At 40.8% G+C, this 24,325-nt stretch overlaps 1 protein-coding gene across 1 annotated transcript in view; it reads left to right on the top strand.

The window, feature by feature from the left end:
- Positions 1 to 24,325, top strand: part of ATXN10 (ataxin 10) — a 171,621-nt gene that overhangs the window by 32,247 nt on the left and 115,049 nt on the right. The window contains 2 exon segments of the mRNA XM_039520427.1: positions 20,533 to 20,629; positions 23,344 to 23,508. Of these exon segments, the coding sequence (XP_039376361.1) occupies positions 20,533 to 20,629; positions 23,344 to 23,508 (262 nt within the window).

Raw genomic sequence — 24,325 nt, 5'->3', positions numbered from 1 at the left:
ACTTTTTGCCCTACCTTCAGTGGACAGGGAGAACAGTTGATCACTGTCCTCTTTATAACAGCCCTTAACATATTTAAAGGCTATTATCAGGTTCCTTCTCAGTCGTCTTTTCTCAAAACTAAATGTGCCCATTTTTTAAATCTTTCCTCATAAAGTCAGGTTTTCTAAACCTTTTTTCATCTTTGTTGCTCTACTTTGGAATCTCTCCAATTTAGCCACAACTTTCTTAAAGTATGGCACTGAGAATTAGCTGCAGTACTCCAGCTGAGGTCTTATCAGTGCCAGGTAAAGGACTGTTACCTCCTGTGTCTTACCTACGACAGTTCTGTTAATATATCCCAGAATATTAGCTAGTTCCGTAGTATGCTTTAATTTACTCCCATTCTTGGCTTTTTTGCAACTATATCATATCATTGACTCTCATTTAATTTATGATCCACTATAACCCCCAGATCCTTTTCAAGAGTACTACTACCTAGCCAGTTATTCCTCATTTTGTAGTTGTGCATTTGATTTTAATTTGCATTTGTCTTTATTGAACTTTATTTTGTTGATTTCAAACTAATTTCTCCAATTTCTCAAGGTCGTTTTTGAATTCTCATCCTGTCTTCGAAAGTATTTGCAAACCTTCCCAGCTTGTCATCTGTAAATTTTATAAGCATACTCTCCACTCCACTTTCCAAGTCATTGATGAATATATTGAATAGTACTGGGCCCAGGACTGACCGCTGCAGAACTCCACTTGATACATTCTCACAGTTGACAGCAAACTGTTGATAACTACTCTTTGAATATGGTCTTTCAATCAGTTGTGCACCCACCTGATAGTAATTTCATCTGGACCACACTTCCCTACTTTGCTAATGAGACTGTCATGTGGGACTATGTTAGAAGCTTTACTAAAATCAAGCTACAGTATATCACATCTGCTGCTTTCCCCCTCCAATCCACTAGGCCAGTGACCCTGTCAAAAAAGGAAGTAGGTTTCTTTGGCATGATGTGTTCTTGAAAAATCCATGCTGGCTTCTCCTTATAACCTTGTTATCCTATAACAGTGGTTCCCAATCTTTAACAACCCGTGAACCCCTTTCACTAAAACGTCAGGTCTCGCGAACCTCCTCCTAAAAATGAATATTTCCAGGGATTTTCTCCCTTACTTGAGCATAAATTATAAAAACAGTGATCTTGGAAATATAAAATTTGTTTTTATGACATGCTTATTACACACGATTTATTATTAATTATTATTTATCATTACAGTAATTTTATGACATGATGAAAACGGCAATGCTCTTCCAAGATCTCACTTTTGTAGCTTGTATCACTTTGATTAAGCCTGTTATAAGACAAGGCTCCTATGTTTCATCAAGGAGTATCAGATGTGAAACAGCATGAAGGTATTTAAGAAACCAACTCAAAGAGTTCCTCCTACACAAGCATTTAGGTCTTGAGCAGTCCAGGCAAAGAATGCATGTTACAACAAAGCTTAAACTTGTTCTTCATAATAAGTTAAAAAAACAATTCTAGCTGCCTATTTAATTTTAAAAACAGCAAAATATTTCCATTTCTTATGAGGAGTGTTGAAGTTTAAATCTCCTCAGTGTGATAGATATGCTTGCTTTGATCTGCTTAGCTCTTGGAAGTCCCAAGGGCTCCGGTCTGCGGGCCCCGTGCTGCCCAGGATCCCTAGGGACAGCTCTGTCCACCATTAGGGAATTTTTGCCCAGGAACCCCCTGTAACATTTCAGGAACCCCCAGGGGTTCATGAACCCCAGTCTGGGAACCACTGTTCTATAGGTTCTTGCAAGTTGATTGGTTAATAAGTTGTTCCAATATCTTTCCAGCTACAGAAGTTAGTCTTACTGGTCTATAATTCCCAAGGTCCTCTTTGTATCCCCTTTTAAAGATAGATACTACGTGTGCCCTTCTCTAGGCCTCCGGAATCTCATCCATTGTCTGTGAGTGTTCAAAGATAATTGCTAACAGTTCTGAAATTGGTGCAGCTAGTTTCTTAAGTATCCTAGAATGAATTTCATCAGACCTGCCGACTTGAATACATCCTTATTATGGTGCTCTCACTTCTTCCTTTCTTTAGAATCATGAAGCCTTCACTTCCTCGTTACTTTCACCCAGGTTGCCTTCCCCCTTCAGATTCATAACCAATTCCTCCATGTTGGTAGGAATCAAGTCTAAAGTGGCTGTTCCCCTGGTTACTTACTCTACTTTCTGTAACAAAAAGTTGTTCCCAATAAATTACAAAAACATATTGAACGTTTTAGTGTTGGGAAAGTGTATGTAATTCTGTGGGTATGTTGGTACGGCTGAGGTAGAAGGTCTTGACAAACCAGAAACTGTTAACACTGGCTGATATTTGGCCAAACGCTTCATTTGAGGCTACAGAGAAAACACTGGACCTATAACAAAGTCCATCTTGTGTTTGGCATGCATGTAGAGGAATCAGTTAAAAATATTACCAGAATGAAGACTCCATGGTATTGCACCTGTCCAAGACAAAATCATTGACTCCATGAACATCTCCAATGTTACAGTGAAGAAGCTGCTGTCTCATACTCTCATGAAGGATGAGGTAACCACATACCTTGCAGCAAAAATGCTTGAAGAATTCCATTGTTGCATGGCATTATGAAGCTGCCGCCTCGCACTGTTCAGTGGAGTTTCTTTGTGGTTTCCCCAAGGAGGTTGACACTAAACTTACCTTGCATGCCATCAGTGCCACACAGAGAGGTGCTACTAAAATCCAGATTTTTGCACAAGACACAGATATTTTAGTGCTGTGTGAGAGACGCTACCCAGGAGTTCAGCAAGATTCTGGTTTTGTGCCTGCTGCTGGGGAACAGAATCTCTGTATATCTCTCAGAGATGTGTTCTTATTACTCAGACCATAAAAAGCTGTTGCACTGCCAAGTTTCCTCACTCTTTCAGGATGTGACACTGCTGGAAGGTTGTCTGGAAGGAGCAAATTATCTAAATTGGAAGGCATTTGACTTCAGCATGGGAAGCCACTCTGAAAGTGCTTGAAGGAGCTGAGGCAGTCAGTAGGGTCATAAATGCACTGGAGGCATTTGTATGTTGAGTGAAGATCAATATTTATTACACTTTCGGTGTTACGGTGATGGTATTTTCCAATAAGCTGACAGGCAGAGAAAAATTGCTCCCGACAAGAGCTGCTATCATGTGGGCAAATTATAAAGCAATGAAATGGCTCTGCAATGATTTGACTGCATCCAAAACTACCTTCCCCTGTTGGGCATGGATGGATCTTGGAAGAAGGAGTGATAACACCAGCTATGCCTGAATACCATGCACTCCTGAATTGATTCTTCAGCTAATTAAATGTTTGTGTGCAAAGATCAGATGCTTACCACCCTGCAAATGTATGGCCAGCAATCTGCCCTTTATGGAGATGTGTGACTGCTGCATGAGTCTGTGTGACTATGTCTAGCAGTGGTACCCTAGACAGAGACAGTACTGATGATGACTTTGATGAATAAATGTTTTCTGTCCAACATGTCAGGGTTAACTTTCCTAGGATAACCAAAGATCGATGTCTTTTTTTTTTTTAATGTAAGCAATGCATCCTTGTTAAAGTGTAATTTAAAAAATGTTGAATTTAAAAAAAACAACAAAAAAGTTGACCATATATCTACATAATTGTTTTAAGTTTTGTCAAGTTTGGTACCATGTGTTTGTGGGAGAAAGGGGTATCATTTAAAAGCCAACTTGACTGGTTTCTGATGACATTGTATTATCACAATTTCTACCCAAGGGTAGGACTTGTAGCTGGGAGGGCAGCAAGTCCCCCCTGCTATACTGCAGAGGGTGACACCATTTAAATTATGATTCTTTAGATTTTTATGAATCAGATGACAACTCCCTTATCTTTCTATCACTAAATTGCCCAAAGAATGGGATTTTACTACATTATGCTCTCAGGCTATTTTGTGTCTTGTTGTATTACTTTTCCGACGGACATCTGGGTAATTCACGTCCTCCATTACTACCAGGTCTTGTATGTTGGGTATTTCTGTTGTTTGTTCTGGAAATGCCTCATTTACTTCCTCTTCCTGATTTCGTGGTCTATAGTAGAATCCCTTCATGATGTCATTCCTGTTTTCTTGCCCTTTTATTTTCACCCTATGACTTTCAACTGGTCTTCCTCTTACTTCCTTCTGTATCTCAGAACATGTGTGTATATTCTGAGATCCTCCAGGAGATGCTGGCTGGAGAGGGGTAGGAAAAATTCCAAGGGTGGGGGAGCTACACAGTGGAGAGCTGGTGCCAGAAAACACCAATCCAGACTTTCAAACTTTTGTGAATGGATTTGCAGGTAACTCTGACATGCATCATTTAAACAAACTGGGTGTGCCACTTACCCATTGTTTGGAGTCACCGAAACGTTTATTACTGAATCTGTTCCCTGGCTGTGGCTCCAATTAAGAGTTTGATCTTATGAGTGGTTGAGTGCCTTCAATTTATCTCAGAATTATGTCCTAAATAGGCATGCCAGTTAACAGGGCTGTGATTTAAGGAAGGTGTGTGAATGTATAAGTATGTGAAACCAATTATTTGTTTTTCCACTTGGGAATAGAGAATTAAAAAAGCAAACTCTTTTTTGGTAGTCAGTTATTTTTCTGCACATATCTGCATGTATCAAATCAATACTGATATAACACTCTCGGAATATAAAATATACGATTAGTAAACATTTATATTGTGGTGGTGCTGAAAGGCCAAAATTGGATTGGCCTCATTGTGTTGGGTGCTAAAACAATCCACGTGTGCAAAGGCAAATAAATAAATACTGACTTTCAACCGAAGTAACCCGAAACAGAAAATAAAATAAGTCCAATGAATGACTGAAAACCGACAATTAAATTATTTGAAATTAGGCTTAAATGAATTAATACTTACTTGCAATGTGCCACCAAAAATAAAGGATGGGAAACGACTGTTCTTCCTGGCTGGCATTCTACATGTTAATCTAGTTTTTTGATCCATGCTCTGTATTGTATAGTATTATGTCATGGTTTCATTCCATGAATAACACACAGTGATTGGTCAATCCTCTTAATTATTTTTCTTGATTTCTTGGAATGATTTAAATCCAGGTTGAGACTTCCAAGTGCTTTGAGGTCTGCTGATTTCATGCAACAATTTTTTAAAGAGACGATCTTGACTGGGTGTAGACTCAAATTTTAGGTTGAATAAAGAAAAAGCTTTTAAATATTCTAATATGAATAGAAAGTCTATAAATGTAGGCCCCAAGCTTGCAAACACTTACGCACGTGCTTAACTTTAGAAGAGAGTATCCCCAGGAATTTATTTCCACTACTTATGGGGATATAAGAGGAATTCCATCTGTTGTTCCCCAGTTCTTTAATTATAGAGAACGGTCTATGAAAGAGAACATTGGAAGCATTTTTCAAAAAGAGAAAAATGTGATTTTTTTAAAGCACCAGAGATTCAGTATGCAATATCTTTGTTAGCTTTGAAAATCCCAAACGCACTTCTGTTATTATGTTTAATGTCTTTTGCTAATGCTGTACAAAATTGTGTGTGATCCAGTAGCCTGCTGGAGAGCTGAACCTTATACTGGTAAATAGTTGGTTTTTGTTATTGTTTTTAAATCTAGCATTATGAGATCTTGCAGGTTACTTAATTGACATTAGATTGACCCAATGTGAACTATTTGTCTCTTTCCAGTATATTTATCTTCAATTGATTGCTTCCAGCTTTTTCAAATTCACTTATAATTTAATACAGTATTTTAAAATTAATATGATTAAAAAAAAAACTAAAGGCAAATTCTCATTTTTGATAAGGTTAGAATGAATTTTCATAATAAAAATGTGATATTCTGCCCAGCCATTGCTTTTCCAGTTGCAGGATCATTGTCCTGACACTGTACCTGTATTCTATGAGCATTATAGCTTACATATTATCTGGAAGGAAAAACTTAAAATTAAAAAATCATTTTCCTTTGGAGGCAAGAGAGAAATCTGTTACGCTCAACATTCTTTATATTCCAGAGATGGTAAAAATTGTTCAACATTCTGCATTGGAGCAAGTGCAGTGTAGTCAATAAAGAAGAGTAATCAGTTGCTATCCATTACTTTCATTTACAGAAATAGAATGTTAAGCACTTTATGTATTTTAATCAGTTTAAATGACAGGCCCACATAAGTATTGTACATCCAATCTGAGTAGTCTAGACAGACTGTTTTCCAAGGAAAATACATTTTCATCAGTATTTGTGGTATGATTCATGGTGGTGAAGAGGCAAATAACTCTTTATGTCTGGAAGTTGCTTTAACTTGCAGCCACAAGGGAACAAGTCAATAACCGGATGACAGTGGTGGAAACTAACATTTATTTAGCATTAGATATCTACACCTTATGCAGTGTTCTCAGGTCAGATTTTCCAGCAATGGCAACTTGTCAACAAACATGCTACCAGTATCTACAGATAACTGCAAGTAGGCAAACTAAAATTTCATACCTATACTCATTTGAAAGGTTCACAGGTGACTAAAATTAATGTCTAGTAAGATCTCAAGGGATCCAAATTCAATATTAGTATAAACTCTCAACATCTTTAAGTTGACTGTCTAATGTATGAGAGCAACATAATATAATATTTACTTTATCTTGGATAGCTATAATAAGCCAGTAAACAGATGTTAACGAAACTTTTATTTGACATTTAAACCTAACTTTGAGCCCCAGTTGGGTAAGCCTCATGATAGGCTGTAATATTGCAGTTGTAGGACTGTAGTTGTTTGACTTACATGGTTATATTTTTGTACCTGTATATATCATCTTCAGATGGTTGGACTAATTCATTGGCTGAATGGTTTGATATTTATTAAAATACGTATTAAAAAGAAAGGGGAAAATACCTATTGTGCAGCATACTTGCAAGTAGCTGATCAAGTATTCTGTTGTATATCTCAACAGACAGAGGGGATAGCTGGTGTCTCCATTTGGCCACAAATGATATCTCTTCAACTGTAAAGTATAGTCAAATTTTTCCAAAGAGATAAAAGTGATTGAGCACCCGTTCTCTGTAAATAAGGCCCTTTCCATAGCATGTTAAGTTGTAATAGTAATAATTCTGAAAGTATTTAATATATTTAGCAGCCAGGAAGTAGCTTCCATTTGTGTACACTTGGCATAAAACTGTAACATTGTGTGCCTATAAACAGTTTAAAAATATTATTGCAAAAGTGGTGAAAGAAATGTGCTGTTTGAAATAAAATGTATAGTAATCTAATGGTTATACACTGGAGAATTGGTTCAAAAAAGATATTCTGAGTAAAACTGCACTCCACTTTGAACAAAAATGATTACCGGCAATCTATTTGCTGTCCAAGTAAAAGCTGCTAAACAGCTCTTTAACTTTCTACCCTTAATATGTCCAACAAGTTTATTTAGTTTATCATCTCTTATTCTTATGGTGCTAAAGGAAACCAATCTAGTATGCAAGCTAACCTTTTTAACGGTAACGGGTGAAATCATGGTGCCATTGAAGTTAATGGCAAAACATACATTGACTTTAGTGGGACCACAATTTCACCAATACAGGACCTGACCCTGCAGTGAGCTGCATATTGATTGTGGGATCTGGGCCACAAATATGTGTTTTGTATAACTCCTAGCACTATGCAGCCTCTGGATACTACTGTGATATAAATAAAAAATAATATACTTTTGCTAGAGCTTGGTTAAATGTGCATGTGATCATAGAGTCCTGGAGCAGATGAGCAAAGAGGAGATCTCAGAGAGGTGTTGAACAACTGGAATAAGTTTGAGAGAATTGAACATTAACCACTGGAGAAACTTAACAAAGATTGTGGTGGATTCTCCATCACTGGCAATTTTAAAATGTAAGATTGTATGTTTTTCTAAAAGATATGCTCTTGTTCAGTTAGGAATTAATTCAGAGAAGTCTTGTGGTTTGTCTTATACATTAAGTCAGACTATATATTAATGATCCCTTCTGGCTTTATAATCTATTAAACATGCTGATGGGGCAGGAATCTGCTATATAATTAGATATATCTGATCTTCACACATATGATGCTGATCAGCTACAGAAGATAGATTGTGTTTTGAGTCCTGACAACATATCCAGATATTAAGGTTCATTAAGAATGGAAAGGCTCAGTTTTATGGTTATACTTAATTTGATTTGTTGCCCTGTTCTGCAAAGAGATTATTTCTATAGAAACTAGAAAGTTCTCCCCAAGGAATGCAACAGCATCATGAAACTTTCGCATATTGCTGAGTCTTTGCATTTGCCAGAGCATATTCTCCATTTATAGGAACCTTTAAATCACAATGGAAAAAAATCTTTTCTGAAATAGGGTTTATCCATGTATCAAAAGTGACATCTCTGCACATATAATTTCGTAGTGGTTGACCATCAAGTTAAAAATAGTCTCTTCGACCACACACACTGTTAGGTTTTTCAAATTAAAATTTAGCTGTACCCACAGCCACAAAATTATTTGTTAAAGACAATGCCTATGGACACCAGTGTTTGTGGGAGGAACTGAAGCCCTTTTCAAGTATATTGCTGTTAGGAAAATAATGTGTTTTATAGATTTGATGTGTATCTTACATGAGTAGTCTCTCTCAAATGCTAGCTAATGCAATTGGAAACAGAGGGTGGAGTTTTATTTTTAGCTGCCTAAAGGCCCATTCATTTTCAGGAAAAAGTGAAATATACTTTTTTTGTTTTTATAAAAACCCATGGTTTATTGCACGGGGAAACTTTTCTTAGCTAAGATAGATTGTAATGAAGTCAGACTAGTTGCTTTCTAACTTGCTTTCAGACTTCTGTTTCGCTATGTTTTATTCAGTCCATTTCGGCATTGGTGGATGTTTCATCCTAGTGACTCATCAGCGTGGTACAGCAATCAAGCCTGATGCAGTTATAGCATCAACCTCACCACCAGCATGGAAGCTAAAAGTTGGGGAAAATCTTTCACTGTTGTTGTTAGTACAATGCTCCTTTAAAAAAAATAAAAAGTATGCCCAACATAATGGCTTCCACCTCGTGTCATCAGCTGGGTTTTTAAACCCAAGACTGTCAGCACCATAGCACAGGCATCTTGAGTTAAAGGAATAATTCCATTAGATGGCAGCAATAGTAGATGATTTATCTTCTCCATAGCCTTTCTCTTAGAGAGAGAAACATGCAACACACACATTACAAGCATGTTGCACAAGCATAGCTAGTCTTTATCAGATGTTCTCAGTTCCAGAATTACTGAGCTGGAAAAAAATTCCTGGTAATATCATACACTGGTATACCAAACATACTTTGTGTCTGTTTGATCTTGTACCATGTTGATTCTTAGAGGTCAAAACACATGTTTGTCATTTCAGATGTAGCGTGACTAAACCCTGTTTTCATATGACGAAAAAAGTGCTTGACAGCGCTAGAGATGGGTATTTTAGGAACAATAGATGTAACTTGTGAGGCTCGTTTTGCCTACCAGTACTAGAAAGGCACATACAACCATGGTATTTCTTGGTGGTGCTAGTATCCCAGCTAAATTTGTTAGCCAAGTCTCTGGATTCTCAAATATTGTAAGAGAAATATTGGATTCTTTTCTAGGTCATATATAAAATGTGATCTGTTCATCAGCTGCATGCTTTCCCTATACTTTCCCAATTCTAAGAAGAACTTGAGAAAGTGAAGACAATGTTAAAACAAGTTATTCATCAGCTGTGTGTGGACTGTGATTTAAGTGTGTCGATTGCTGAATAGTTTGTGGGTGTTCGTGATCATATCTAAAACATGTCCATAGCAATCCAGTTTCTTAAGAACAGAATTTTAGAAAAGTTTCTTCTAACTTTTTCTAGTTTATCAATCCATATTGCATCTTGGTTTATAATGGTCAAAATGAAATGAATTGGGATGCATCACCCCTCACCTTCATTAAAAGACCAGAGTACAACAAAATTACTTCATATATTCCTCAGAGTAGTTCTCTTAGTACAGTATTATCTGACTTCACCAACAGATTTGCAAATGTTTCCCCAGTATCCATCTCCTTTGTGGTTTCTGCTAGCCAAGAAGCCCTCCCATGCAATTTTTCCTAGAAGAGTAGTACTTCCATACTTGTTGTGCTTTAGCAAAGTTCTGACACAGGAGGAAGTAAGCCAGATGGATGAGAAAAGTGGAAGCTTAATGCTGGTCAGAAAATAAGAAATGCAGATGTGCAGGAAAAGAGGAGAATAGAGATTTAAAACTCAACGTTTAATGAGAAGATGTATTTAAAAACGCATTACATAAGAAATACACAAATTTTAGACATTAAAAATAAAATTACTATTCCTTGAGCCCAAGTGGTCCCATTTTAGGCTTGGTTTCTATTTGTTCCCAAGGGGAGATGTAACCAAACTTCTTTAAGAAATCTGGTTGCCTGGTGGAACAGCACTTTTTTCAAAGAGATTCTGAATTTTACGTTTTGAAAACCTGGCAATCTCTGTTCCCACTATCTGCAGTAGGCCACTGTTTGTAATATCTGTTAAACTTCATTTGAATATTTAATTTTAAGTTTCTGGGCCAAGCTATTGAGAGCTTGTCAATACTGCCAAAAGGGTATTTTTTAAATTTTGTGGACTTTGTGGGTTGACATTCTCATTTTTTTTATTAATTTACATCTCTTGGCATCTTGGAGCGGGGTGGAGGGAAGGGTTTGGATATTAACTTGCATGATGAAATATCTTGTTCCCATACTTAAAATCCTTATTAGGAGAAGTCTGGAATAATTCTTCTGTAACAATAGTAGGAATCTGGCATGCTAAACACACAAAGTAGTGCTAAAGCTGGAGACAAATTTACTTAGTATATTGGTTCTGTACATTTGGGTACTTGTCCATGTACTGCTAGCACATGTATCCTGTACCTGCACTGAGTGTCCACGTGTGCTGTGCTGGGAATGGGTATACACTGTGCACAGGCATATACCCATGTCTACGCTGCCCTTTTTCAGTACACGAAGGTAGTTCTACCATTTCAGGGACAGTATTCCAGAATGCTTCACAGGTGACACTGGGAACTGACTTGATCTACATTGCTGGTACTGTACGCCAGTGGTTCTCAACCAGGGGTACATGTACCCCTGTGGGTACACAGAGGTCTTCCAGGGGGTACGTCAACTCATCTAGATATTGGCCTAGTTTTACAACAGGCTACATAAAAAGCGCTAGTCATACAGACAATGACTTGTGTATACTGCTCTCTATATACTGTACACTGGAATGTAAGTACAATATTTATATTCCAATTGATTTATTTTATAATTATACATACAAATGAGAAAGTAAGTAATAGTGTGCTGTGCCAGTAATAGTGTGCTGTGCCACTTTTGTATTTTTATGTCTGATTTTGTAAGCAAGTACTTTTTAAGTGAGGTGGAACTTGTGGGTATGCAAGACAAATCAGGCTCCTGAAAGTGCTACAGCAGTCTGGAAAGGTTGAAAGCCATTGCTGTACACTGCCTTTACACATTTAGCGATGGCAGCTCCCAGTCGCCTCTCCCTTCTGCCAGACGGCGTTGAAGACATGGAGCAAGTCCATGATGATGTGGTTCCACTCCTGCTTTCAAGACAAAAGATCATGTACTGGATGGAATCAGTCCAGGAAAATTTGAGACACCAAAGATAGCTGACTGAGAGGGCAAATAAAAATCCAGTGGAGTCCAATGGAACAAATGTATTGAATGCCGAGATTGCACCGATATGCACATGGGTGGACTGCTGCTTCTGGTCCTGGAGAATAAGCACTGTGTGGTGGGACCACATCGTTTTGGAAATCTGGAATGACAACTAGCAGCTGCAGAACTTCCAAATGAGGAAGCAGATCTTCAAGGAGTTGTGTGAGCAGCTTGCACCAATCCTTGAGCTCGGAAACCCATACCTGTGCACATGTGGGTGGCTATTGCTCTTTGGAAGTTGGCCGTAACTGACAACTACCAGTCAGGTGAAAACTAGTTCAGCATTGGGAAGTCAACTGTTGCGGTGATGGTTATACAGGTTTACCATGCTATTGATACTCTTATCTGCCCGCAGGTGGTTGCCATAACCAGAGTCCATGAAATTATAGTGGGATTTCAGAAAATGAGTTTTCTGAACTATGCTGGGGCTGTTGACAGAACCCACATCCCAGAAATGTTTTTTCCACCGAAAGGGGCCAGTGAATTCATGGTTGCTAGTCATTCATTTTCCAAGGCTTAGTGTGGACCACAGGGATTAGTTCATGAACACCAATACTGCACACACGGGAAGGGTCCTAATGCCAGGTTGCTCAGGAGGTCGGGATTGTACCACATTGTGGAGGAAGGGACTTTCCCCTGCAAAACAATGTGGGTCTGCATGGTGTTTCTGTCCCCACATTTATTTTGTGGGACCCCACATAGCCATATTAGGAGTGGGTCATGAAGCCATACCCTGACATTGCCACTCTAAGGAACAGGGAAATTCAACTATAGCTGCAGAATGCTGGTGGAGTGTGTCTTTGGGCATCTGAAAGCTTGTTGGCAATGCCTATGGGCCTGTCTGGATGCCTGTGTAGCCAATGTGATTTGCATTATGGTGGCATGCCGAGCCTTGTACAACTTTTCTGAGGCTAAAGGGGAATACTTCTAGAGCAAGTGGGCACAGGACAGATCTGGTTTTCAAAGCCAATAAAGGCAGCCAGATCCCACGCTGCTCCTGGTTCTCGATGTGCCAGGGAAACTCGTGATGCCATTTGCTTGCACATTGTGGATCAGTGTGGAGCCAGAAGGTGACTTGGGACTGTTCTGAAGGACAGTATTGTGACACTGTGTGGTGCTGCTGGAAAAGCTCAATAGAGCATTGCCATGTACTTGTGTTGTAACATCTTTCCGTGGGTCTCGATCTCGTGGCTAATGCTAATGTATTAACTGATTATTGGGTGAGGGCTCTCAAGGTTAATGCCTTTGGCCATGGTTTCGTGCTACAGAGAGCATATATGCAATGTAAGGCCATCATTGGGCATTGTGTTGGTTATATGTTAACAACTCTGTTTCAAGGTGCTTTATGGAGAACAAAAACAACAGGAGTACTTGTGGCACCTTAGAGACTAACAAATTTATTTCAGCATAAGCTTTTGTGGGCTACAGCTCACTTCTTCGGATGCATAGAATGGAACACACAGACCGAAGATATTTATACATACAGAGAACATAAAAAGGTGGAAGTACGCATACCAACTGTAAGAGTCCAATCAATTGAGATGAGTTATCATCAGCAGGAGGGAAAAAAAAAACCCTTTGAAGTGATAATCGAGATGACTCATAGAAAGTGTGAGGAGAACTTAACATGGGGAAATAGATTCAATTAGTGTAATGACCCAAGCATTCCCAGTCTCTGTTTAAACCTAAGTTAATTGTATCTAATTTGCATATTTATTTGAGTTCAGCAGTCTGTCTTTGGAGTCTGGTTTTGAAGTTTTTTTTCTTGCAAAATTGCCACCTTCAAGTCTGTCACTGAGTGGTTAGAGAGGTTGAAGTGTTCTCCCACTGTTTTTTTAATGTTATTATTTCTGTCGTCAGATTTGTGTCCATTTATTCTTTTGCATAGAGAGTGTCCGGTTTGGCCAATGTACATGGCAGAGGGGCATTGCTGGCACATATCACGTTGGTAGATGTGCAGGTGAACGAGCCCCTGATGACGTATCTGATGTGATTAGGTCCTATGATGATGTTACTTGAATAGATATGTGGACAGAGTTGGCATCGGGCTTTGTTGCAAGGATAGGTTCCTGGGTCAGTGTTTTTGTTCAGTGGTGTGTGGTTGCTGGTGAGTATTTGCTTCAGGTTGGGAGGCTGTCTGTAAGCGAGGACTGGCCTGTCTCCCAAGATCTGTGAGAGTGAGGAATCATCTTTCAGGATAGGTTGTAGATCTTTGATGATGTGCTGGAGAGGTTTTAGTTGGAGGCTGAAGGTGATGGCTAGTGGTGTTCTGTTGTTTTCTTTGTTGGGCATGTCCTGTAGTAGATGGCTTCTGGGTACTCTTCTGGCTCTGTCAATCTGTTTTTTCACTTCAGCAAGTGAGTATTGTGGGTATTATGGAGAACAGTTAAGCATTGTTAACGTAATTTAATTTTAAAATGGTTCTGTAACATTTTGGGAGGTGTTTAGCACATTTCTTCTGCCCAGTTTTTTCTGACACTGTTGCTCACAGCATTTGTCAGGAGCTATGCATGAATTACTCCCAGGGTTGCAAATGGTGACTGTTTGGTGTGGGTGGAGGAGTTGTAAAAGCAGATATCTTTGGTTTTAATTTACTTCTGTTTCTTTTGTCTGTATTGTCAGTTAAGTTGTTAACAAAGCCATAAAGATGCTTCAGGTTAAGGTCTCTTCTGATTTTCATTCTGGTGCTTTGGACAGCAACAGGTATTTCACAGCTCAGTTCATTGTCATGAACCCTGGTGTTTGTTTTTGTTTTTACAGAAAGAAATTTATGGTTGGGGGAAGGAAGGATGGTGGGTAGGACTGAATTCATTGTATTTCTGTAGCACCACATGTTTACAGAATTCAGTCCTGGTGTGAATCCTGCTGCCCCATCCCAAATGTATGGGAATTATCATGTTGCTCATGCTTGGAAAGCAAGGTGCACACCCAAGTGAAGTGAACAGTAACTTTTTATTTACAGATGTGTATCAAACATAGAGCTTGTGACGGTTTGTGATAGGAACAAATGATGAGAACACCTGATCAAATTCCTTGAGAAGTGGGCAAACATTACTGTCTGTCCAGTGGCACCTTTAAAGATTAACAGATTTATTTGGGCATAGGGTTTCGTGAGTAAAACCCCCCACTTCTTCAGATTCATTGAGTGAAAATTACAGATACAGGCATAAATATACTGGCACATGAAGACAAGGGAGTTACCTTACAAGTGGAGAACCAGTGTTGACAAGGCCAGTTCAGTCAGGGTGGATGTAGTCCACTCCCAATAATTGATGAGGAGGTGTCTATACCAAGAGAGGGAAAATTGCTTTTGTAGTGAGCCAGCCACTCCCAGTCCCTATTCAAGCCCAAATTAATGATGTTAAGTTTGCAAATGAATTGTAGCTCTGCAGTTTCTCTTTGAAGTGTATTAATTTTTTTGTTGAAGGATGGCTACGTTTAAATCTGTTATTGACTGTCCAGGGAGATAGAAGAGTTCTCCTTCTGGCTTTTGTATATTACCGTTACTCATGTCTGATTTGTGTCCATTTATTTTATGTAGAGACTGTCCGGTCTGGCCAATGTACTTGACAGAGGAGCATTGCTGGCACATGATGGCATATATCACATTAGTAGATGTGCAGGTGAATGATGGTGTGGTCGATGTGGTTGGGTCCTCTGTCACTAGAGTATATATGGGGACAGAGTAGGCATTGGGGTTTGTTACAGGGATTGGTTCCTGGATTAGTGTTTCTGTGGTGTGGTGTGGTGGTGTGTTGCTGGTGAGTATTTGCTTCTGGTTGGGGGGATATCTGTAAACGAGGACTGGCCTGCCTCCCAAGGTCTGTGAGAGTGATGGATCATTTTCTTGGATAGTTTGTAGATTGCTGATGATGTGCTGGAGAGGTTTTAGCTGGGGGCTATACGTGATGGCCAGTGGTGTTCTGTTATTTTCCTTATTGGGCCTGTCCTGTAGTAGGTGACTTCTGGGTACCCGTCTTGCTCAGTCAATGTTTCTCCTCACTTCCCCAGGTGCATATTGTAGTTTTAAGAAAACTTGATAAAGATCTTGTAGGTGTTTGTTTCTGTTTGAGCGATTGGCGCAAATGCTGTTGTATCTTAGGGCTTGGCTGTAGACAATGGATCACGTGATGTGTCCTGGATGGAAGCTGGAGGCATGTAGCTACGTATAGTGCTCAGTAGGTTTCTGGTATAGGGTGGTGGTTGTGACCATCACTTATTTGCACTGTAGTGTCCAGGAAGTGGATCTCTTGTGTGGACTGGTCCAGGATGAGGTTGATGGTGGGGTGGACATTGTTGAAATACAGGTGGAAATCTTCAAGAGCCTCCTTCCCGTGGGTCCTTATGATGAAGATGTCATCAGTGTAGCAAAATAGAGGAGGGGAGCTAGGGGGCGAGAGCTGAGGAAGCATTGTTCTAAGTCAGCCATAAAAATGTTGGCATACTGTGGGGCCATGCGGGTACCCATAGCAGTGCTGCTGACTTTAAGGTTTAAATAACAGATGTAAAAGTAGCCATCCTTCAAGAAAAAAACTTAAAAAAACAGACTTCAAAGAGAAACTGCAGAGCTACAACTCATTTGCAAACTTAACACCATTAATTTGGGCTTGAATAGGGACTGGGAGTGGCTGGTTCACTACAAAAGCAATTTCCCCTCTCTTGGTATAGACATCACCTCCTCTGTCTCATCAGTTATTGGAAGTGGACCTCATCCACCCTGACTGAATTGGCCTTGTCAACACTGGTTCTCTATTTGTAAGGTAACTCCTTTCTCTTTGTGTGCCTGTATATTTATGCCCGCTTCTGTAAATTTCACTCCATGCATCTGAAGAAGTGGGTTTTTTACCCACAAAAGCTTATGCTCAAATAAATCTTAGTCTTTAAGGTGCCACCGGACTCCTCATTGTTTTGTAAATTGTTTTGCCTGCTTCTGTATTTCACTCCATGCATCCGACGAAGTGGGTATTCACCCACGAAAGCTCATGCTCCAAAACGTCTGTTAGTCTATAAGGTGGCACAGGATTCTTTGCTGCTTTTACAGATCCAGACTAACACGGCTACCCCTCTGATACTCATTGTTTTTGTGGATATAGACTAACACGGCTACCCCCTGATACATTACTGTCTGTGGAGATGTGCCCTTGCTCTTAACCACCCTATTGCTGTGACAAGGGTGAATGGCTGCAGAATATTGTGCGGGGGGACAAACTGGGATGGAGCCTTTTTGGAGTTTGGGGACCAAACACAGGCTGGGCTATAGAGGCTGACTTGGGCTCATCATTCCCCTCCTGCATGCTCTGGAGGGTTCCACATGATAGGGATTTCAGGTGCCAGTGCAGGAGGATATGCTGCCTGTCCCTCATGCTGCTCCTCAGCGAGGGTCGTGGGGGGAATTCAGTGCCTCAGCAGGAGCCTAGATCCCAGGAGGAGGAAGAGGAGGAGAAAAAGGTGTTGCCTGTCCCTGGAGAGGAGCAGCAGCCACAGTGGTGGTCAGGACCCAGAAGTGTTCTCCCACCAGTTGCACCAGTGATTGCATGAGTGCATGGTCCCATTCTCTCTTGATGTACTCCCTCTCCATGAAACAGTTCATCATTGCCTGCTCCTGCCTTAGAGCACAATCCTCCCTTGCCTGAAGGAACCCAAACTGTGCCTGACTCCTTGGCTATGTTCACATTACACTCACGGCAGTATAACTTACGTCACTCAGGGATGTGAATAAGTCACCCTCCACCCCCCAACTGACTTGAATTACACAGACCTAAGAACCTGAATCATCACCGCAAGCCAATTGCCTCTCCACTGCCAAAAGGCACGGCACTGTGTTTGAGCAACTGCTGAAGTGCATGATTCACCCACCCCTGCAGAAATTGGGAGAAGCAGAGTGGCTTGGAGTGGGAAGAGGCCACTCACCAGAGTATTGGTAAAAAATTTCTGAAATGGGCACAGTCAGAATGTTCTACTATGACATTCCTCAGACAACCCAAGTGGTTCCCTTTCCCTTCCCAGACTTAGGTAGGCCTGTAGGCAAGCAACCCAGCAGACCCATCTGCTTCCACACGGCTACCATTCTATGGGGAGAGAGACTGGTGGGGAGGGAGAGAGGTGGTGTTGGGTCTTTGCACAAGTATCAGAAAATTGTTCTTTTCTCACTCAGGCCCTTTCAGAACCTGCCTCTTCCCTCCCTTTCCCCTGGGTTTGCGCAGCCCAGGGACTGTTGTACTGGCTGAGAAATGCACAGCCACAGGGGTACAATGACTGCTCATTCGTTAGGACTATAACAGACTGCTAAATGCTTTATAGTGATGCATAGGATTTAAATGAAGTCATTGATTTACAGCTGTATCTTGTTTGGGGTTCATGTTGGAATAGAGTGGAGAAGAGGGAGTAGTTGTTTGGGGCGGGGGGTGAGGGGCAGTAGTTTCAGGAATATATTACTGGAGCAAGAGAAGATTTTTCAGGGGGACATGGGGGTGTATTGTAACTTACCAGCCTTGGGTTCCGGTTCCTGCAGCAGCTTGGGGTCCTCCTCAGGCTACTTGCGGATTTTCCTCAATTGGGTCCATTAGGTACAGGTGCAGAATCACATGCTTATCTTCCTCAGAGTCTCCAGGGGCTTAGGTACCTGCTGCCTCCTTGCCATGAGGCTGGCAGGGTTGAGGAGGGGTTGAGAGTCCCTTCAGGCTCTGTACTCGCAGCCCTAGAGAACATCCAGTTCAGCTCATCGTAGTAGGGGCATGTGCTAGGTCTCCTCCTGGAGTGATTGTTTGGAGTCCTTTACCATCCATTACAAGAGTCTGAGGTGCCTCATGGATGGAGTCTGGTGAATGTGTGCCTCCTCCAGCCTCTGTGAAATGTCCTGGTACAGGTGTATGTGCCTTCCAACCCATGCAAAGCGGTGGAGAATGGTTTACTGTGCCCACACGTTGATTGCCCCCTGGGTGTGCTCCGGAGACCAGGCGGCAGCTCTTGGAATATGCTCCATGGTGACTCTGCTGATCAACAGAGTTCACAGGAGAACTGATCTGAAATGTTCAGGGCCACTGGCAATGGGGGGAGGGACCTTTATACCTTTTGGGTAAGAGTCAGGCAGCAAAGGGATTAAGTGCATTGTGGGAGTGGCTCTAGAGGACTCTCAGTACTCGTGACCTGGTACACATCTCTTGCTCCCATCCATGTTGCACTGTAGAACAGCTTGGGACCCATACCAGAGCAGAGGTGTGCACATACCAACACCCCTCATGTGCAAGCATTCGCACTGTGTGCACTCCTTCAAGAACATGATTCAGGCGTGGAGAATGGGGCACAACACACAGGTAACCATTTACAGTTGTAAGTGCAGACGTAGCCCAGAAGTGAAACCTTAAGGTGTTGAGTATCTTGAAGTAGTTTGCCAAATTACCTACAAATAAAGTGAGTAATGAGTGAATCAGATTGTTTGTTTGTTGGGGTTGCTTTTTAAGGGTCTACCTGCTGCAATATATTTTTCATAATCTAAAATGATATTTTTCCCATCTTGTTCCCTCGTTTCATGGTACAACATAAAGGTAGTTACTCTTAGACTTGCTGTGCAGCGGTACAGTTTGTCTGGTTACTATGAACAAAATATAATTTTTCCTTCTGAATAACAGTGAACTGAACTTGCCATTCATAAACTATAGCCATTCATAGCTATAGTTGGTTCCTGAGCTAGAAATGGCAAGTTCAGTTCACTGAACTTGCCATTCATATTCCTGAGTGTTTTGGGGAAATGCCCTGTATTTCACTAGCTCTTCTCGAGAAGGTAGGGATGTAACTGGTGTAAGAGATGGAAGGAACTTGAAAATAAATACTGGTATTTTGCTACTGTATGTTTATTGTGGTCATCAGTATTCTGTGCTACCCGTAGTTTTGTCCACTGCTTACAGACAGGCTAGTTTTGTAGTCACTTACATGGCTGACATACATGCTTCCAGCCCCTTCGTAGCCTTGTTCACATGTCCATAACTTTGTAGGCAGGTGGTGCAGCTTTGTAACCTGCCATTCAAAATCTGCTTGGGTGTACAGAGGTGTTGGCCACTTTGCTATTTTATTTGAGGGTAGAAAGGGCAACATTCCATTTGAGGCAATATAATTAGCCCTACTGCCACCACCATTTACTCTCTCTTCTTTATGGCGCCACACATAGTGAAATGAGCTGGTGTATTTTCCCATGGCTGAAGAAATTTGGAGAGGGACAAGAACTGTATTTCTGAAGCTGCTAGCAGCTTCAGAATTAGTTTCATGTCCAGTTCAGGGAATGTGCATGGACTTCTCTACTACTAGCCAGCAGAGCTGTTGTCCCATAATCAGATAGTGAGAAAAGCCACCACAAATATGGAAAAGACAAAATGGCCATTGCAATGTGGCAACTGCTGCTCCTTCCTGCGGCAAACTTACTGTACTTGTACTTCCGTTGGTCTTTCTTCCCAATCCCTTCTTGTGCAGTGGCTATCGTTCATATTCAATAAAATTGTTAGCCAGTGTTTCTTAAAACAAATACTTTTTTTTTTAATCTGTCATTTTGGGGGTGTATCATGTGCTTTATGGAATTTTTGAGTACAAAATTAATTCACTGTATAAGCAAAGCAATTATGGGGGAAATATATATAGTATGATAAATATGTTTTAGAGCTACATAAATATTGTCTCGATTTTCTGAAAAGGATGGCTTTCATATAGATATGTATTGATATTTGCACAGAGTTTATTAATCTTTGATATCTCTCTGAATTTCCTGTTAACATGTGTTCTTTTTCCTCAGCTTTACGTTGTAGCCTGCAGTTTCTTGGAAACCTTGCAGCAGGAAATGGAGATTCCCAGAATAGCATTTGGAAGTGTGCTTTCCCAGATCTTTTCTTGTAAGCATTTACATGGGTTTTTTCTAACGTAATCCCTATAGTTATTTTTAGATCTTTTGTACATGATATTTGCTACTCTACTAGTGCCATAATGCTTTGAAAAATAACTTTGGGGAGAATAGACCCATTGAGACCATATCCTGTGGATGTATTTGTGTTACTCAACCTCAGGAGTCAGAACCTGAAAAACCTTCTTGTTCTAAACTGACAATAGACTGGTTTCTTGGGTAAGAGATTGCAAGAAGATTTGTGTAAATGATCTGCTTCAATTGCTGAACTCTTGTTCAGAGACCTTTACAGTGAGGAATGCTGTAATAATTTCTGAGAACCTAACTCTGCCCAACTTCAGATTGCTGCCACATAAACATGATCGTTATTGTTGCAGGGAGGGGATGGAGAAAGGTGAGTGAAAGTAAAACAAAAAAAGCCTCTGAATGTTGTTGACATACATAGGAAGTATTGCACACTTACATATGTTGATGCATATCTATAGAGTGGATTTGGCCAAAATTCCTGGATCAAGCTTACAACAACATACAGATTTTCAATGACTTTTTTTATTTACAGTATTTTATTAGATCTGGCCTGAAATATCTTGTGGGATTGGTTTGCTTTTAATAAAAGTGCACATCAGCTATACAGTGTTTCACAGTTTTGATTTTAAGGCATGCGTATCGAGATTGACAATCGTTCCGCCCTGAAATCTCCATGGACCTAGATTGGGGTGGGCAAACTTTTTGGCCCGAGAGCTCACAGAATTGGGGTAGGGGTGCGGGAGGGGGTGCAGGCTCTGGGGTGGGGCTGGGGATGAGGAGTTTGGGGTGTAGGAGGGTGCTCTGGGCTGGAACTGAGGGGTTCGGAGGGTGGGAGGGGGATCAAGGCTGAGGCAGAGGTGCAGGAAGGGGTGCAGGTTCTGGCTGGGGGTATGGGCTCTGAGGTGGGACTGGGGATGAGAGGTTTGTGGTGCAGCAGGGTGCTCTGGGCTGGGATCGAGAGGTTTGGAGAGTGGGAGGGAGATCAGGGCTGGGGCAGGGGGTTGGGGCGTGGTGAGAGGCTCAGGGATGCTTACCTCAAGCGGCTCCCAGAAGCAGTGGCATGTCCCTTCTCCGGCTCCTACGTGGAGGCATGGCCAGATGGCGCTAAACGCTGCCCTGTCTGCAGGCACTGCTCCTGCAGCTCCCATTGGAGCGCCGGAGGGGGCCATTGGAGTGTGTAGGAGCCAAAGCGGGGCCATGTTGCAGCTTCACATACCCACGTGGTATGGCCCCCAACGCTGGGCCCTGGCTGGAGCGTCGAAGTGGGGCCGAGCCGCATGGTGCAGCTCGCGGGTCAGCTTAAAATAGCTCACGGCCGTAGTTTGCCCACCCCTGACCTAGATAACTCAGTCAAAACTCAGTATGGCAGGTCTACACTAGAAGTGCTACATTGGTGCAGCTGCATTGGTGCAGCTGCGCCGCTAACGCCAATCTGATGAAGATGCTGTATGGCGACGGTAAAGAGCTTTCCTGTCAGCATAATTATTCCACTTCTGTGAGAGGTGGAAGCTATGTTGGTGGGAGAGTTGGTGGACAGCGCTTAGGTTGCTGAAACGTGTGTCGCTCTGACTGGTCTCTCAGAAAGGAATTGTGAGATATCTTCAGCAGACCGGGAAGTCCGGGGGAGACTACACAGGATGGATTTGGAGAGAAAGTAGAGGGAGAATAAACAGTTAGCTTATTTAGGAACATAGGAATTGCCATATTGTTTCAGACCTGAGGTTCATCTAGTCCAGTATCCTGTCTTTGACAGTATCTCTACTAGGTGCTTCAAAGGAAGGTGTAAAAACCTCACAGTAGGCAGATGTGGGATAATCTGCCATCAACATTAGATCTCATCCTTGTCTCTAATAGTTAAGTCCTGAAGCCCTAAGGCTTCAAAAATCACGAGTCAAGCCTCCAAAAAATCATGTTTGGCTTAAAAATCATGAAACTACACGTTGGGTTCTTTTTCTTGTTCGAGCTTTCACAGTGTGCTTCAGCCACGTTTTCAAACTTTTTTCTCCACAACTTTGAGGGCTAGAAATGTACTTTTTTTTTTTTTAATGAAAACTGAGATTCTCATGTAATTATTTGATACAGAACCTACAATTTTAAGAAAAACACTAATTATTACAAGAGTCACAATAATAGCCTGGAAATTGGCAACAAATGTCCCTGTGTTGAATACTTTATATCCTGCCTGATAGAACTTTCTGCAGATAACTATAGTGGAACCTCAGAGTTACAAACCTCCAGTCCCGAGGTGTTAATAACTCTGAGGTTCTACTGGTATGTTCTTTTTTGTCAAGTCTAGGCATCCCTGACTTCTGTTGAAGTGAGTGGGAATCAAGTGCACTTAGCACTTCGTTGGTTTGGGGTTTAACATGGAGGATAGGTATTACTTAAGATGAGGAAATATTTCAGATATTGTTTCTTCTATATTTAAAAAGTCTTTATCTTTTGATAGTGAAAGGAATTACTTTTCAAAAAAACTTTACTTAACTCCATTTTAATTTTAGCTTTGCAATTTTCCTTTGTCTGATCTCTAAGATTACTTGAAAATGGTTCTGTTTCATAGGTGCCATGTATTTCCCCCCCTCTTATGCAGTTCATGAAGTTCTTCTTGTTTCCTTTCTTATTAAATACCACTGCTGCATTATTCCAGCTTGATCCTTAACAATAATTTTTTTTTTAAAGGAGTTGCCTCAATCACCACGATGAGAAAATTATTACCTATTGCTGTATGGTACTGTTCACCTGCCTTAATTCAGAGAAAGTGAGAGAACTACTGGAGCATAACAACTTGAATGTAGCTCTTGCTGTTGTAAACGTCTATAGAAAGCAACCGGAGTCTGAATGGTCGTATGTATCTCTTTTTGATTTATTTAAATAGCATGGATAACTACTAAGATGCAAGTCTGGTTCACATAAATCAAAATAGAAGACACAGAAAGTAACTGAACTCAGAAGTCTAGGTTGATTAGTATTCTATCATTTAGGGTGAGCAACCATTTTTGTCAACTTTGTACTGATTCTGCATTTTGGCTTTAAACTTACAAGATGTGCATACCGAATTTGTGTGGAACAGAGATAAATTTGAGTCTAAAATGAGCAGCATACCTCTAGTGAGTGAGTTAAGGGTCATATAATAAAAACTCATTACGTTTGCATGCTGGTTTGTTGCATCGCTCTCTTTGAATATATGTTTGTAAAAACATGTATTAAAACATATTGGGTTTTGAAGTGGAAACTAAGCCAGGAAATAATCTTTCACAGATTTTAGTACGTGGGGTATGACAGTAAGATTAAGCAGCAATGAAACATTGCATACATTAGTTTTCTTGCATGTCTTAAAAGTTCTAATGCAACATGCAACAATTAAACAAAAGTAGGACACAGATGGTATGCTTGCGAATTTTCGATGTTTCATTTTATTAGTTTAAAGAATATAATCAGTGGTTTTACCATGTTCAACTTTATATATTTTTGCTAATAACTGTTACTATAAAACTGTGTTTTCAGTTATGAATTTGTGACGTGTTTTCTCTTGCTCCAGTCTTTTCATCAGGATGCAAATAATCCAGTGCCAAGGGGTAAGCCTCTCCAGCACACCCCCTTGTGGCCCTGCTGCATCCCCTTCGGGTTCTTTTCAATCAATGACAAGACTTAGGTTGGCTTA

This window comes from Mauremys reevesii, linkage group 1 (genome assembly GCF_016161935.1).
Source record: "Mauremys reevesii isolate NIE-2019 linkage group 1, ASM1616193v1, whole genome shotgun sequence".
Lineage (NCBI taxonomy): Eukaryota > Metazoa > Chordata > Testudines > Geoemydidae > Mauremys > Mauremys reevesii.
Note: the sequence above shows the minus strand (reverse complement) of the source record. Positions and strands in the feature narration are given on the sequence as shown.